The 15,851-nt window shown below is 52.1% G+C and overlaps 4 protein-coding genes across 4 annotated transcripts in view; 3 read left to right on the top strand and 1 right to left on the bottom strand.

Moving 5' to 3' along the window:
• PpBr36_09426 (uncharacterized protein) overlaps positions 1 to 1,089 on the top strand; it is a gene marked incomplete at both ends in the record, with an annotated part of 2,442 nt that extends 1,353 nt beyond the window's left edge. Inside the window, 3 exons of the mRNA XM_029896547.1 lie at positions 23 to 284; positions 340 to 677; positions 864 to 1,089. Of these exons, the coding sequence (XP_029744786.1) occupies positions 23 to 284; positions 340 to 677; positions 864 to 1,089 (826 nt within the window). The remainder of the gene's footprint in view (positions 1 to 22; positions 285 to 339; positions 678 to 863) is intronic.
• A 2,395-nt stretch (positions 1,090 to 3,484) lies between these two features.
• PpBr36_09425 (uncharacterized protein) lies at positions 3,485 to 5,074 on the top strand (the record flags this gene model as incomplete). Its single annotated transcript, XM_029896546.1, has 2 exons — positions 3,485 to 3,794; positions 3,873 to 5,074. The coding sequence occupies 2 exons, from the start codon at positions 3,485 to 3,487 to the stop codon at positions 5,072 to 5,074; spliced, it is 1,512 nt and encodes a 503-aa protein (XP_029744787.1).
• Positions 5,075 to 6,193: 1,119 nt separating this feature from the next.
• On the top strand, positions 6,194 to 11,294 carry PpBr36_09424 (uncharacterized protein; the record flags this gene model as incomplete). The annotated part of the gene is made up of 2 exons (XM_029896545.1): positions 6,194 to 7,122; positions 8,417 to 11,294. 2 exons carry the CDS (start codon positions 6,194 to 6,196, stop codon positions 11,292 to 11,294), a joined length of 3,807 nt encoding a protein of 1,268 aa, XP_029744788.1.
• Positions 11,295 to 13,516: 2,222 nt separating this feature from the next.
• Positions 13,517 to 15,337, bottom strand: PpBr36_09423 (uncharacterized protein; the record flags this gene model as incomplete). Its single annotated transcript, XM_029896544.1, has 1 exon — positions 13,517 to 15,337. One exon carries the CDS (start codon positions 15,335 to 15,337, stop codon positions 13,517 to 13,519), a length of 1,821 nt encoding a protein of 606 aa, XP_029744655.1.
• Between the last annotated feature and the right edge of the window lie 514 nt (positions 15,338 to 15,851).

Raw genomic sequence — 15,851 nt, 5'->3', positions numbered from 1 at the left:
AAAAAAAACATTTCTTTATTAGTACGTTCTTCTACAAGAAGGACATCTGGCCCATGCTGGACAGTGCGGATCCGTTCGCCGGCTGGCCACTCCCGACCGTCCTCGACTGTTGCAAAGGTCCGGCAAAAGAGGACGCATACGGAGCCCTGTATGAGTATGTTCTCGACTGTACTGGTGCCTGTCACGATCAGATGACCAAGAGGAAGACCTCCTTTGAGCTGTATTGTACCGATGCCCGCCTGTTGGACGGCCTCATCGGCAATAAGAAATTCGACCGCATCGATGTAGGTTGGCGACTTGATTAACTCGATTGAAACTAAACTGACATCTAGACAATAGCTTTCCAACATCTGCGACAGGGGCTTCGTCGGCATCGAAAACACCCTAAAGGTCGTAGGTCCCATGCTCAAGGACACTGCGGCCAACGACAAAGCTACGATTCTGGGCCTCTTCATGAACGCCGTACCAGAGATGGAAAGACTCCATGATGACGACTTAGAGGATCGGGCTGAGGCCTCGGGACATATGAGAAAAGTCATAGGGTACATGGACATGCCGTTCAATACAACGATGTCGTCGGCTATGTCCAAACAGAGTATCAATACGATGGCGCTGTTGACAATCAAGATCAGCTCGGCCATTCAGACTGCTTGCGATATGGATGGTGCGTTCGCAGCGTAAGTACTACTTTTTTTTTTTTTTTTTTTTTTTTTTTCTTCGTCATTTCTTTTGCTGCCCACCCAGTCGACCCTCCGAAACTCAAAACCCCCCCAGCACTCGTTCCACCCGTCAACAACCACCCTGGAAGCAATGTGTAGCATTAGCACTGTTACTGATGGAGGCTGCCACGTCACACTCTGTAGCTACATGGAAATATGTCAATTCGACAACGTCACCCTCATGGGCGGCTTCGAGATCAAAGAGAAGAACACCCTCGTGGACAAGTGGCCGATGCGCTTCCACTTCGGCGGCGTGACGACTCGTGCCAAGAGGGACTTTGCCAGGCTCCTCTCCTCGCACCATATTGGCATCGAGCGCTATGTCGAGTGGAAGATGGCCAAGAAGCCCGTTGTGGACGAGGTCCTGTGAAGGGTACCGGCAGTCTTGATTTTTTTTTTTTTTCTGACTTTCCCAAGCTTTGCTTGCCTAGCTGTCGTAGGCAAGAAAAAGAATTCTTACGAAAAAGGCCATGCCTGCCATGGTTTATGGATGTCATCCTCTTGTACGGGCGGCTTTGTTCAGTCATTTCCTAACGGTGTCGCGTGGTCAAGATTTGTTTCGCCGCGCTGTGGAGCATCGATCGGCATTGTTTGGTTTGTTATGATTGGGATATGCCTTAGAAACTTCCCGTGGGGAATCATCGTTCTTGGTGTTGTTGTTCAAGGAAACCTTGCTTGTACTGAGACTGCGAGTAATGCAGGCAGCAAGCAATCTGAGATGCGCACGCACAGCATGCTACGGTACTGTTGTACAGTACAGTCAGAGGTGGGCTGGTATGTAATTAGACCAGACTCTGATCAAAATCTCTTTGTCCCTCTTAGCTCCAAAAAAAAGCCTCTTTTTGCGCAGTGAAGAAGAAAGGAATAGGGCTCGATATTGTGCCGCCACGTCGTTTAGCCAGAAGGCCAGGATTCAGCCAACCATTCAAGCCACAGGGGCAGGGGTTTGGCAAGGCTGGGTACGTTTCTTTACTTGATGCTTTCGAGCATCCTGGTTTATGTAACGACGATAAAGTAATCAACCCACAGACGTGCAACATCAGGTACACATGAACAAGATTAAAGGTCTTCAAAGACCGACCAACATGATCCATACGGTTTCTTTCAGTGGTTTTAGTTTTTATTTCTGGCAACCTGCCCAAAGGTTGACTGTTTGCAGCTGAAGCCGTTACCCGAACGCAAAGCCATTTTATAAAGATCAACAAAAAGAGACCACAAATTCTTTGCGGAAACAAGGACAAAAAGAGGGAATTGAAGAACTTCTGGGAATCAAATCCACCTGCCCCTGCCGCCCGCCGCAACAAACTGTAGCGCTGGAATGCGGCGCGGCGTCAGTGGCGGCCCCTTGACAAGGGTGGATCAGTTTAACGGCAAAAGCCCCCTCCTAGCGTTCCTTCTCTCCAGTCTATTACCCGCTAAATTCCATGCATGCATGGGTGGGTGAGTTTAGGTTGCCTTTTCTTCTTTATCGCCGTGAACCCGCCAACTCGCATGAACACCTACTTACCTGTTAGATAATCGGGGGTGGGTTACCCCAGGTGATTGTGTGCTCTGCAACTGGATTGTATTACAGTTTGACACTGAGACCTTTGTTCTTTTTTGTTTCTTCTTCTTTTTTTTTTCTTGTCTTTTACTCTTTTACTCTACAGGGTGGCCGGATAAGACACGTGCCGGATTCGTAGCAATGGTAAAAGTGTACTGTTGGTGATGACAAGTTGACAACCTGTACCAAAATACGTCGTAATAATGAAGGGCGCGAAACAAACAGAAACAAACGCATGCACATCAGGTGAGAATGTTTCCCCCGAGATCGCCAAGGGAGTTTGCCCCTGGGTTCAATCCAGTCCTTTCATAGGTCGGTCCATGGCACCGAAGCCGACTTGCCGACCACCACCCCCCCATGTCTCTTGCTGCAGCGGCAGCGGCGGGCTAAGCGTTTAACGCTGGGCAATCCGGAGTGTCCCCTCCTCACCCCTTGCAACCATTGACAAAACAAGTTTAGGCAATGACGGAAAATATCTGCCATGTAACCGGGTTGAATAATTTGATGCATTAGTTTTCTAGTAAGTCGCTTGTGAAAAATTTGAGTTCTATAATCAGAGTCTCGAGGGTCTTTATTTAGCCTTCTCTCCTGGAAAGGAGCCTTCGAAAAAGCAAGGTACAGCCTTGTTGGCCAAAACGATTCAGGTCGAATTCTGACCGAGGCCATCGCATCGCGTTTCTGGGTAGGCGCCCCGGCCTGCTACTAAAGCCAGGGATCCACCTGTACCGATTTTGTCGTCGGCCGAACCCTGAACAGGCAAGACAAGATAGACGCACAGCACATGCAGGGGTTCTTAGTTCGTCTTGTTTGATGGAACCTTGAAAATGAGCACGTTTAAATGTTTGTTCAGACGGTCGCCCGCATTTTCATCTCTTGGTCCTCCCTGTCGTTCCCCCTCAAGCCTGTCGCGGGCCGTTTATCTTTGCCCTTGTCGAAGAGACCGCCATTGACTTTCCCGTCACGCGTGCGGGCAAGAGGCTGACCACCTTTCTTTGACCACGCCAGCCGCTTGACCTGTCTTGCCTGTCTCTCCCAAGCCTCTTTGGGGGTTGGTCAATGGCGCGTTGAATATTCTTCTTGCCTCTTAAACGACAACCGTCTAGTCTACTCCTTATTCCCCCGACTGGACAAATGTGTTGTTCCTGGAGTGTTGGTCTTTCGTCTTTCGCTGCACCTCCGACTTTTGCCTTCTCTTCGTGAGGCCGAAATCACCTCTGTCATCATGAGGCTCCTCGGCGCCCTCCTCATAGCCCCCGCGGCCGTATCGGCGACTGTCTCCTTCGAGTTGATGCGATCAACATCGGAAGCTCCCCATCCTCACCTTGGCAAACGCAGCACATTCGTGGAGAGTATAGCGAACAACATAACAGGTGGTGGCTACTACCTCGACGTCAAGATCGGAACTCCAGGCCAAGATGCTCGCATGATTCTAGATACCGGCAGCAGTGATGCTTGGGTCGTGTCGAGCAGGGCGGATCTCTGCGGGAACACGAGGTTGCAGCGGCAGTATGGAGATAGCTGCAGTACCACTTGTACGATTTCATCTCCACCCCCACCTTCCACTAAGAGAAGCTTGTCACGCTAACAGAAGCCTGCCGCCAACTGCACAGACAACGAGACTAAGAGCTCTTCATATTCTTTAAAAGAACGCAACGGTTTTCAGATCCGGTACCTCGATGGCTCGGCAGCTCGTGGCGACTACGTCAAGGATGACTTCACAATTGGCGAAACCACCATCAAGGGACTTCAGATAGGCGTTGCGAGCACCACCGTTCGCAGCACCGGGATCCTGGGCGTCGGGTTCAGCTCGCACGTTGCCGCCAAGGTGCCCTACCCCAACTTCATGGACGAGCTGGTGGCGCAAAAGATCATACAAGCCAAGGCCTACAGCTTATGGCTGAACGACCGGCGGTCGCCGTCTGGGCGGATCCTGTTTGGGGGTGTCGACACGGCCAAGTTCATAGGGGCGCTCAAGGTGATACCGTTAATCCCGGACATTACAACCAAGAACATCACCAGCTTCACCGTCGCCCTGAGCGGCTTCGAGATTGAGCTCTCCAACAAGACCAAGACCAAGATCGACATGCGCAGCACCAGCAACCCCGCGCTGCTGGACTCGGGCACCACGCTGTCCTACCTCCCAGTCAGCATGGCGCAGAAGGTCTTTGGCATGTTTGGCGCCGTCGAGGACAAGAACGTCACGGGCCTGACGTACATCAGCTGCGACTACCTGCACAAGGAAAAAGACATGGTCATGTCCTTTACCTTTGCCAAGGACGGCGGCACCATCAGGGTCCCCGTGTACGAGATGGTGCTCGACGTGGTGCGCAACCTCGACGGGTTCCGGACGCCCCCGGGCCTGCCCTTCAAGGACGTTTGCCTGTTCGGAATTCAGTCGACGGGCCAGTTCGCGCAGCAGTACAACTCGCTCGAGGGCGCCGACTTTACGCTCCTGGGCGACACGTTCCTGCGTTCCGCCTACGTGGTCTACGACCTCGACCACAACGAGATCGGCATCGCGCAGGCCAACCTCAACGCCACCGACAGCAAGATCGTCAACCTGACGGCGACGGACAAGAGCTTGCCGCGCCTGACGGGCGTCGCGAGCCAGGTTGTCAACGTGGCCGTCCAGACCACCGTCACGGGCGCGGATGGCCTGCCGACCGTGACCACGATCGAGGTGCCTGGCACGTCAGACAACGAAAATGCCGCGGCGGGTCGTGCGACGGTGGGCGTTGGCAGGGGGATTGCTTCTCTCATTGGCGCGTGGGCCGTCTTTGCTATATTTGGAGGCGTCTCTTTCATCTTGTAAATTAATTTTTTTTTGATGAACAGGAAGAAAAAACGACCAAAGAGAAATGACGCTTACGACCGTTTTAGCGCGCGCATCGCTTGGAGGAACATGAGGTGGGGGAAATAACAAAGAAACCTCGTTTGGGTATATTAGGAATTTGCGCATTCATTGCCGGCTACCTGGTTCGTCTCTTGTCGGGACTATGGGCTGGGACTGGAAGCTTCTTGAAGGAGGGGCACTGGGAACACCGGACTTCATCTTGTACACCAGCATCAGCATCACTGGGCACTTGTTCCCCCTCGAGGTATTACACGAGGGGTGCGGGCGCAGTGCTTTATTGGGAGGAGCGTTGTGCGAACATGTACACATAGGCTAGAAAAACTCTAGAGCACATGGCGTTAATTGTAGTAATAATATGACGGAAGTACGAGAGTCACGTGTTAACAGTACTGGCGACGTGAAAAAGGAGAGAAGCTTTTTGGATTGTACGATAAGCCTCAATGCCGCTTAGTCGCATGCGGTTCTGGGCGCTGTCTTCCCAAGGCTAACGTCGCAAGCGTGTTCCCCCGCGTCACACGTGGGGCAACTCTTTTTTTTTTTTTTTTTTTTACATGTGGCTACTAAAATGGGATGCTTCCGTCGGCCCGCAGACTCCTGTTGACATCACGAACAGGATCCTTTTCGTGCCATGTTACCGAGTATATGGTCCTGCATTATAAGGGGAACACAAGGATAGCCTTGAGGCGACGTTGGTGTAAAATCTGAGGTTATTTTGACGATCGCTATGGTTCAAAAATGTACGATATACCGACGAACCTATAGCGATTAATTTTTCAATGTAGGGCTGTCTATCCAACCTACAAGGTCCACCCCGCGACAGGTGTGGGAGGCATCCGATTTGAAGAATTATAACTTTTTCTTCCCGGAATCTTGTTTTTATTTTTCTCAACTCCATAATTTGACTCACAGCTCATGAATTCATATTCGAATTTGCAATCCCTAATAATAGTGACTACTAGGAGCAAAGAGATTTCCTGTCGTGGTTGGTAAAAAAACGGATACTCTTCGGCAAAAAAAAAAGTCACAGATTTGCTTGACTGAAAATCAACAGCCACAAAACATATCACCAGCAACATCATGGCCGCATCAGAAGCCGTCACGAGCGTGGAGCTCACAACCCTCCCCAAGATCGCCACAGGCAAGGTGCGCGACCTTTTCACCGTCGACGACAAGACGCTCCTCTTCGTCGCGTCGGACCGCACATCTGCCTATGACGTCGTCATGGCCAACGGCGTGCCGGGCAAGGGCGTGATCCTGAACCTGGCGACCGTGTTCTGGTTCAAGCTGCTCACGGCCAAGGTCGCCGGGCTCAAGACGCACTTTCTCGGCACGGACGCGCCGGCGTCGCTGTCGGAGGCCGAAAAGGCCATCGTGCGCAACAGGAGCATGCGCGTCCGCAGGCTCAAGGTCTTCCCCGTCGAGGCCATCGTGCGCGGCTACGTCGCCGGCTCGGCCTGGGCAGAGTACAAGGCGAGCGGCACGGTGCACGGCCTGCAGGTGCCCGCCGGTCTGAGGCAGTGCGACAAGCTGCCGAGGCCCATGTACACGCCGTCGACAAAGGCGGAGCAGGGCGACAAGGATGTCAACATCACGCCGGCGCAGGCGGCCGAGATCGTCGGCGACAAGTACGCCGCGGAGATTGAGAGGCTGGCGCTGGCCGTATACGAGGCCGCGGCCGACTATGCGGCAGGCAAGGGCATCATAATCGCCGACACCAAATTTGAGTTTGGGCTGGACGAGGAGACGGACGAGGTGGTGCTCGTCGACGAGGTGCTGACGCCCGACTCGTCAAGGTTCTGGCCCAAGGACAAGTACGAGGCCGGCCGGGACCAGGAGAGCTTCGACAAGCAGTTCATCAGGAACTGGCTGACGGCCAACGGGCTCAAGGGCAAGGAAGGGGTCGTGCTGCCCGAAGACGTAGTCAAGGCGACGAGGGGAAAATACGAGGAGGTCTTTAAAATGTTAACGGGCAAGGCGGTCGAGGAGGCGCTGAAGGAAGGATTTCCGTGAGGGGATGGATTTGATGTTAGTAATTGTGGAGGTGTTGCTACTACGTTGCTGCTATGAGAGCTCTCAGGTACTGGTTTTTTTTTTCTTTTTTCTTTTTTTTCTCTTCTTGTTACATGAAACCCCCTGAATGCATATTAACAGACATTTTGTGTCAAGCCAACTGATCAACTCAGCAGGTAGGAAAGACGGTGGAGGTCTTTTAGGCCCTGCATCTCGTTGCACAGCACAAAGTTTTGGTGGATTTTTCTTTCTTTTCTTTGTTTTTTTTTTGACAGGGGTTGTAGTTGGAGCTACAAGGGTTACCCCGCCTCCTCATTTTTCGCCTACACCGTAAGACAGCTTAACCAGTACAGAAGCTTTGGACCCCAGTAAGCTCCATCAGAGCTTTGGTCGAGGCTGTCGTCATTGATCAGATTGGTGGGCCGTTGACAGCAGTCTAAGCTACGGTGTAGAGCTGCATCAACTTAATTGACTTTGGCTCAAGCTGCGGATGTATCAATACCATTGTGATTATTTCAGACGATACAATTGCTTTTCGTCATTTTGCTTTCTAGTTCTTATAAAAATTACAAGCTGATTTATTTTTCCTATTTTCCGTCTCGCAGGCACGAAGCTACCAGAACCAAAAATTCCCGCAATAGTCAGACTTGGGCGTCACTAACCCCTGCAAAGGTGGTTGGTAAAGGTGTTTGTGAATCGCCCTACTACCTGCAAGCCCCACGAACAGGGTGTTACCAACCTCCTCACTCCTACCTTCCCACCTTTGTACCCCATCTCCCAGCCTCGCAACAACCAAAATGTCCAACGCACCAACCAGAGCAACAAAACCAGTTGGCCCGCACACCATGAATATGCAAGTCCTCCTCGACGTGCATACACATGCATTTCGCTGTACCACCCATTGGCTCGACTACCATCATCCCAGTGGATGAGGGGGTCTGCTGCTGCTGCTGCAACGACGGCAAGAACGAGAAGCGACGGAAATCTCGAGCACACCACCAACATAAGCCGGCAGGATGAACCTGAATTTCGACTATGTCGAACCACCAAGTAAGCTGCTGCATCTTTCCTTGCACTCCATTCCACCTTCTTTGTGTTGTCCTGTATCCTGCTTTCAGCTCCTCGAGAGGACGCACCAAGACTGACGCCCGTTTGCTTTTGCTTCCCCGTCACCGTAGGGAACGGCTCGTATGCCCGCAAACCGAAAAAACCACACGCCACAAACAGTAGATCCGAGCGAAGAATAGCTTCAAGTAGCAGCTACACTGAGTCCACGAGATTACGAGACAGACGATACAACGATTACGACGATTCCACAACTGCTGCTGCTTCAGACATTGCTCAACCAAGCGTACTCCCAGCTGTACCATCTCCCCCAGGAACCGCTTCGAGCTGGCCTTCCGAGTCAGAAATTTATGGCCCAGACCGCTTCGACGGCCCAGGCTACGCCCCCTATTACGGACCAGATCGCTTCAACTGCTCTGATTTCGGGCCAGACTACGAACCAGACCGCTTCCTTGGGCAGCGTCAGGCACCAGTCATACTGACGGAGGCTGCTCTGGCAGAGCTGAGGGATGAACCAGACCTCACTTTGGACGACGTACCAGACATCGGCTACCAGTGCATGTTGGAGGGGCGAGCAGCCGCCGCTCAGGGCATCTCTATCAAAGACAGGATGGCTCTGGAGGCCGGCCAGGTCACGCCCGGCTTGGATGACACCGAGCACCTCCAGTACGCCATTGAAGCAATCACAAAGGACTTCCGCAGGGGAGGGCCGTCGAATGCTACGGACAGCAACCAGTCCGACTATTATGATCCGTCGATACCTGATTATGACTATCCCGCAAAATACACACGACATCCAGGGCCTAGAGGCGTAACCCCGCCGCCCAACGGGCGGATGGAGCGTGACCTGCATCTCCAGAAAAATCAGTCGCAGCGTAAAGCAAGGTCCGAGAAAAAGAGGGATGCAAGCATTTCCCAGCCTTCCTCCCAGTCCACATTGGTGCGACATGGCCAGCCTCCCGGTGTGGCTGATGTCTCAAAAGAAACCGACCCCAGGAACACTGGAAAGTATCCTGACAGATTTGAGGCCTCGTCCGCCAGGAGCAAAACTCACCTATGTTGCCGGCCCCGTGCATTACAGCAGCAATCTTTGGCCATTCTCATGGCTCTGTGTGTGGTGATAATTGCACTCCTCATGTTCTGCGCCATCTACTCGCAGACCAACTCTGGCTTTGTCAACTACAACGGTACCATATATGGAGGCCAATTCTTCGTGTTTCGAATGTTGCCGCAACTTCTCGCCTCGGTTGTTCTATTCTACAGTCAGGCGGTGCTGATGACTACGCTGCGCATCTTGCCTTTTGCGCGACTAGCCCAGAGTTCGGTCTACTTTCGCAGTGGAGCCCTCTTTGATGATATATATCGGCCGTCGATATATCTTTTTCCGCGTCTGCCTCTCCCGTTACGGCCTGCGCCTTACCAGGTCTCAATCGATCCGAGGGATAGACCTTACCCCGGTCGGCCGCCGAAGCAAGTCCGGAACCACAACTATAGACAGACCATTTTTGCGAGAGTGCTCTACTACTGGGATATGTGTCTGCCCTTACTCATGATGTGGTTGGTGAACTTCACTATACCCTTGCAGAGCTCTCTGTTCACGGTTGTGTATATCGGCGACGATACTTGGCGCTGGGCGACAGTTCAAGGAGTCGCATGGACGCTTGTGGCACTGTACCTTGGCTTATTCCTGGCGATATTCTTGACCATAAGATACTGGCAACAAAATCCCATAACCGGGCTTGCCTGGGATATCCGGTCGATTGCGGACGTGGCGGCTCTCGTGTCGCACGGAAACCACCCCGACAGTAGTCCTGCTTTCAACCTGCTCCAGGACTACCGGGATACTGAAGTTATGGCCTCTCGTGACGAACTCAGATGGGCTCTGCGAGACCGTGATAGCGACAGGCTTGCTATGTGGGAAATGACTATGGCGATGGAGACACGCCCACGGACAGGAAACACGGCTGAGTTCGAGAACGTCCCAATGCGAGGCAATATGATTGAGTACGGCCTCGGCTCTGCAAGAGGCCATGAGCTGGATCTAGCCAGGTGGAGGAGTGCGAAATATCCAATCACGCAAAAGGTGCGGGATGCTCGCGAGCGCATTCGGCCACAAGAATCCCAGCGTGACACAGCCACAGAGAAGGATGAGGAAGATATTGACATCGAGGCTTCGCCACACAATAGGAGGGTGCGGTATCGCTGGCTGCCATGGTGCTTCCGCACCCGTCAGTTGGTGTTCTTCATTATCGCTATGGTCGCGATGCTGATCACGCTGCTGGCTGTCTCGTTCGCGCCCGCAACCAACATTCAGAACGGCTTCTTGCCCGGAGTGCGCGCTGGCCCCGTCGACGGAAGCTTTTCTTCTGCGAATTTTCTGTATAGCTTTCTTCCCGCCTTCCTTGGTATGCTCATGTTTCTCAGCTTTCAGATACTAGACATGTGGCTACGCATACTTCAGCCATGGGGTGAACTCACGGCCGGACAGGAGGGAGCGTTGCCTGAGCGCTCGATGCTTGCAGACTACGCAGCGTGTGTGCCACTGCAAGCAGCCTACCATGCATACCGTAATCGTCACTGGCGTGTCGCCGCGATCCATACTCTGTCCGTCGTTTTTGTTCTGATCCCCGTCGTGGGCGGCGGTATGTTCATGGCGCTCACCACCGACGAGAACGAAGTACGCATGGTTCCCAACATTCCGGCCTTTGGATTCCTGCTTGCGCTCCTGGCGGTCTACCTTGTGGCTCTCGCATCGTTCCTCCATGGCAGGGGCCCATTCAAGCTCCCACACGGGGTGACGTGCTTGGCCGAAATAATTTCGTTCTTGGCAAACGACGATGTGGTCGATGACAAGGTGTTTCACGATAACAAACTCAGCAAGTCGCAGATGATGCGCAAAATGGGTGTCGGCAAACCCATTCAGCAGCAGACTCGGTGGCGTTTTGGTCTTGGCGCGGGACGGGACGGGCGCCTCGGTGTGAGAAGGGTCGTCAGGTTCACCGAAAGTCCGAGGTCAAGCCGGCGAAGCAGGAAAGCGTCGACTACGGGCGCGGGTGGGAAATCAACCCACAGAGATGGTAGCGGCGGGTCGAAGTATGGGTGAGCGTACTCACACGCGATCCAGTCGTCCAAACCATGGAGCCACCCACAGCCTGGAAACCCGTACCCGGAGTGGATTTGAAAAGGCTATCGTCGGATTCAGTCATTGCATACTTCCAGTGGTGTGACTTTGCAAAGGATGCGGTGGCTTTGCAATCATTCAAACAGATACAACAGCTACGAGATGGTTTGCGGTTGGGTCCGAGGCGCGCGCCTTGGAACGATGCTTATGACGCGAGTACGAATGAACGATCCTCTTCCTCCCGAACAAAACTGATGCATCAGGGATCAGCAGCGTGGGTTCTAAATGTGTCTTTTTTTTTCATTCTTGGGACAAGCGTCGTTCTCACGTTGATTTTTTTTGAGGACGGTGTTCATTTTCTGCTTTTCTCTTTGCTAGGCATTGCGTCGGAGTTATGATGGGTTTCAGGTTTTGTTCTGTTGGGTTTCTTATCTTTTATTTCGCTTCTCATCTCATGCGATCACGATGTTCAGCGTGCAAGACCAAGCGTCCATCCCCATTTTCTGCGGAATGTAGCGACGACACCTGTTGGCTTTTGTTTTCACGAATAACGATGACGGACGGAACTGTTACGTCGCACGATACCATGTATTAGATTGAGCTGTTTTTGTTCGTGTTGACCTCACGGTCAGCACCCATTTTGATGTTCCTGTTTCTCTCATGGCTTATTAAACTTTTCCTGTCGGGTGGTATTACTTTTTCTGGGTAAAACAATGGACCAAATGTATGTTTTTTTCGGAGACATGCTTTTTTTACACTTATTGCTCATAGACTTGGGGGTCCAGGACACGGGAGACTTGCTTTCGTCCGTTTTCCCCATCAGTCCGAAGCGGTATTCTTTTTATTTTTTCCTCCCTCGTGGTGCTTATTTTATACTCTTAGACAAATTTGCTACATCAGCGGCTTGTTAGGACAAGGGGGCGGAAGAAAAATTGAACAATTACGTGTATCAACAAGCACGCTCGGATTGGCTTGATTCCTTGCTTTTTTTCAGTACAGAAGCAGGCTTACCGTTTTAGACTTTGATTCTATGTCTCCTATGGTTTTTTCCCCATTCAGATGACGGGGAACGAAGCCGCACGTGCGTTCAGGGTGAGTACGCGTGTTTCTGGAAAAGCGCTTACTGGCCGCGGGTTGTGTGCGATCAGTCATCCGTCTGTTGTGTCGTAACTGATTGCGCCAAGTATATCCAGCTGAGGCGGCAAAGCGCGGGAAAGAAAAACAGACAAGAGACAAAAATAAAAAGAAAAGCGATCAATTGTAGTCGGGCCTGTTTTGTCAGTTTTCTGTTCTTTTGTTGGGTAGGCTCTATCTGATCAGGCTCAAACTTTGTCCCTATTCATGGCACTTTGCCGCGGCAAGTGTGGACAAGGAGAAAACCAATATGCGACAGAAAAATCCGCAAGCTTCTATTTCTCTCTTTTTTCTCGACGCGAAGGATTATATTTTGGTTTATCATAAATTCGTTAGATGAGGCCAAGGCAGAAACAGAGTCAGACCTGAGATCTCTCCGATAAGCTCCAGCCAGCCCAGTAGAGCTGTATCTGATCATTCTTCCCTTATCATTTGTTTTTTTTTTTTTTTTTCGCCATTCGGCTAGGCCGTCAACATTATTGTGACCGATCACCTTCTCGCCCTCCCGCCGTTTGACTTCAACGCACAATAGTTCCAATGATTTCATATCCAAGATAGGTATTCAATGCGTCAAACAGTTCTCTCAAGATTCATACAGGGATATGTGATAAGCAAAAACCAGATAAAAAAAACTCCGAAAGACATGAAAAAGAAAACTCTGAAGCTGGTGTGCGTGTGTGTGTGCCCTTTCATGAAGTTTATCAGTCATCACTCAGACCTGCCAAGATGCTGTGCCGTGAGATGCAGATCCTTCGTTCCCGTATGCGCCTTTGTGTTCGGGTGATCCGTCCCGAATAGAAACCAACCAATTTTTGAAAAAGAAAACAGACATTAGGAATTTGACAGTAGTGTACAGTTTTCTGTTCCTGTTATAGGAAATAAACAAGGAAATATAATTGAAAAGAAAGATGGGCAGCCGCCGAGAGTTATGCAGAGTATAGAGTGTACAAAAAATAAGAAAATGTGGGCAGGTAATGTTGAGTGACTGAAGTAAGCAAGTACTTGGGCAGAATGAATGTGAAGTCGGTATATCAATTAATCGATGGCGTGTGACGTTTTGAACCAAAGGTCTAATGCATTCGTCGTCCCTTCAAAAGAAAAGAAAACACCTCGGATCTCTGCCGGCGCAGCATGCTTTGACCCGCACTGCCACCCATGACCTCGAGGTCAGCATCGTTGATTTGTTGCTGCAGGGCTGCGGCACGGGCGCTCACTGCAGTCGCCGCCCTCGCCCTCGACAACCTATCATCAGCCTCATCCTTGCGAAGCTGCTGTTTGGAGATGTCGCTCTGGCTGCGCCGGTGGTGCAGTCCACGAACCATCTGCTTGAGGCGTGACTTGCGCGAGGGCGAACCGCCGTTGGCCCCGTCGTTTTCGTCATCACTTTCGTGTTCGAAAAATGAACGTGGGTGGTCCTGTTGTTCTGGAAACATGAATGAGGTCGAGACAACTGAAGTCTTGCGTTGCGGGGCGGCTGGACGGCGGCTAGGGCGAGCCAGCGGCGCAATAGTGAGGGATCCGCCGTTCGGGGGCGGCGGGGGCAATGCTTTTTCCGTGAGTCGAGACGTGACCGGCGCGTTTGAGTCGACTGCCTCTGCGACAGGGATTGTGGGAAATTCGTCTTGGACGCTAGGAAAAATCCAAGATGTTGACACTATCTGCGTCTTCCTGGGCGGAGCCTTGGCTTTGCTGTTGGACCGGGATGACTTTGTCGTTGTATTTATCCCAGTAATTATCGGATTTGTCGGACTAACAGCATCGGTGGGGACCTCGGCGGCGGTTAGCTTTACATTGGGTAGTGGCGACGGCCGTTGGTGGGAGAATCTAAAATTGGTTGCTAGTGGTGATGGAGCAGATGAGCTGATGGTAGATGAGATTCCTGATGAAGGACCAGCAGAAACCACCATGTTGGGTTGAGTGGGGGCCGAGATTTGCGGGTTATATGATGGGACACATGTTGCTGACCGGCCTCGGGTGAGAGGATAAGGAAGCTGAGTTTCTGGCAGTTGGAGGCTATGGTTCCGGAAATGCTGTGGACCGGCATCCTGGGGCGTAGTGGGCATCGAATAGGATGCGCTTCCGTATGGACGATATGTGGTGTCCCAAATTTGACCCTGTCGATTTAAAGGTGAGATTGGGGGCGGTGACGGCACAAGGCGGTTACCGTTGACCGGAGATGGGCTCTCGCTTGAGCTGAAGAGAGGCAGGTAGAGCGTTGAAGTGGATGCAATAGGTGGGAGTAATGGCGCTTGAGATGAGGGGTGGTGGCTGAGCGAACTGCTCCTTGGGGCCAGTGGCGGCCGCGCAGATGATCGGGAGGACCCGGGTCTGCTTGAGATGGATGGTGTCTCGCGAGGAAAGAGAGAGTATCTCGGCGGTGCCTTGGCATTGCTGACAGATTTGCCTCGAAGGGGCCAGGCGCTATCCACATGATTAAGTTGAGCACCCTCTGGGTCAGGGGTATCATCTGCCTTGGGGGCTGGTGCATTGTTTTCGTTCTCAGGGCGACGAGGGGTTGACGGACTCTCGAGAAGGGCCGGGTACGGCATGTTCTCGAAGGGGCCTTCCTGCCAGAAGCTGTCGAAGAGCCTGGACTGATGGAGGTGATACTGATGGTCTTCATCTCCAGAGGCCGGATCCTCCCCATCCTCGTCGGCGACCATATCGGGTGGTGTCGAGTCTGATCCAACTGAAGACCGGCCCACTCCGCCACGATCGTTTCGAGGATGTACGTACGACGTCGTCCTCATGGATGCAGGTCGCGAATAATTGGGGACACTTGGAGTCACTGGCCTCTGGAGCAGGACATGAGATCTTTCTAAAGAGGCAGCATCGCCGAAGTGCTTTGTGACCAGCGTCAGATTCGCAAGGCCTCGGGTGTTTGCCGCCATGACTTCGTCTCTCAAGCCTGGCTTAGGTATGGTGGGTGCTGATCTGCTGGTGAGACCAAGGTAAGAATGAGGAGGATATAGAAGGAAGACAGGACGAGGGGTATTTGGGGAAGTTTAAGCAAGTCGAGCGCTTTGATGCTCGGAGTGAGAAGGGAGACTAGGGGCAATATATCAAACAGCGAAAATGCCCATGTGTAGCGGATAAGGAAGCTGCCGAAAAAGCATAACGTGTAAATGCAGGGCTGTTGGTTTTCTTTGTTGGTACAGTACAGGTTTGGGACGAGAGACGCGTCGCTGGAAAGAAGAGCTATGTATGTAAGTGATATGTAAAGCCCAGATCAAGACATGGCATGGCAGGTCTAGAAAGATTCAGTGAGCCTGGTGCAGGAATGTCTCTGTTGCTCCGAGCCAAGAAGAACCGCACACGCCCCAAGGAAAGGCAGGGCAGGCATGCGACCCAGGACGCTATCGTTGAGCAGGGTTTAGCGTCAAGTCCTGAATATGGTAATCTTTT

The sequence above is a fragment of the Pyricularia pennisetigena genome (assembly GCF_004337985.1).
Source record: "Pyricularia pennisetigena strain Br36 chromosome 7 map unlocalized Pyricularia_pennisetigena_Br36_Scf_8, whole genome shotgun sequence".
NCBI lineage: Eukaryota > Fungi > Ascomycota > Sordariomycetes > Magnaporthales > Pyriculariaceae > Pyricularia > Pyricularia pennisetigena.
This window is presented reverse-complemented; position numbering and strand designations above follow the sequence as displayed.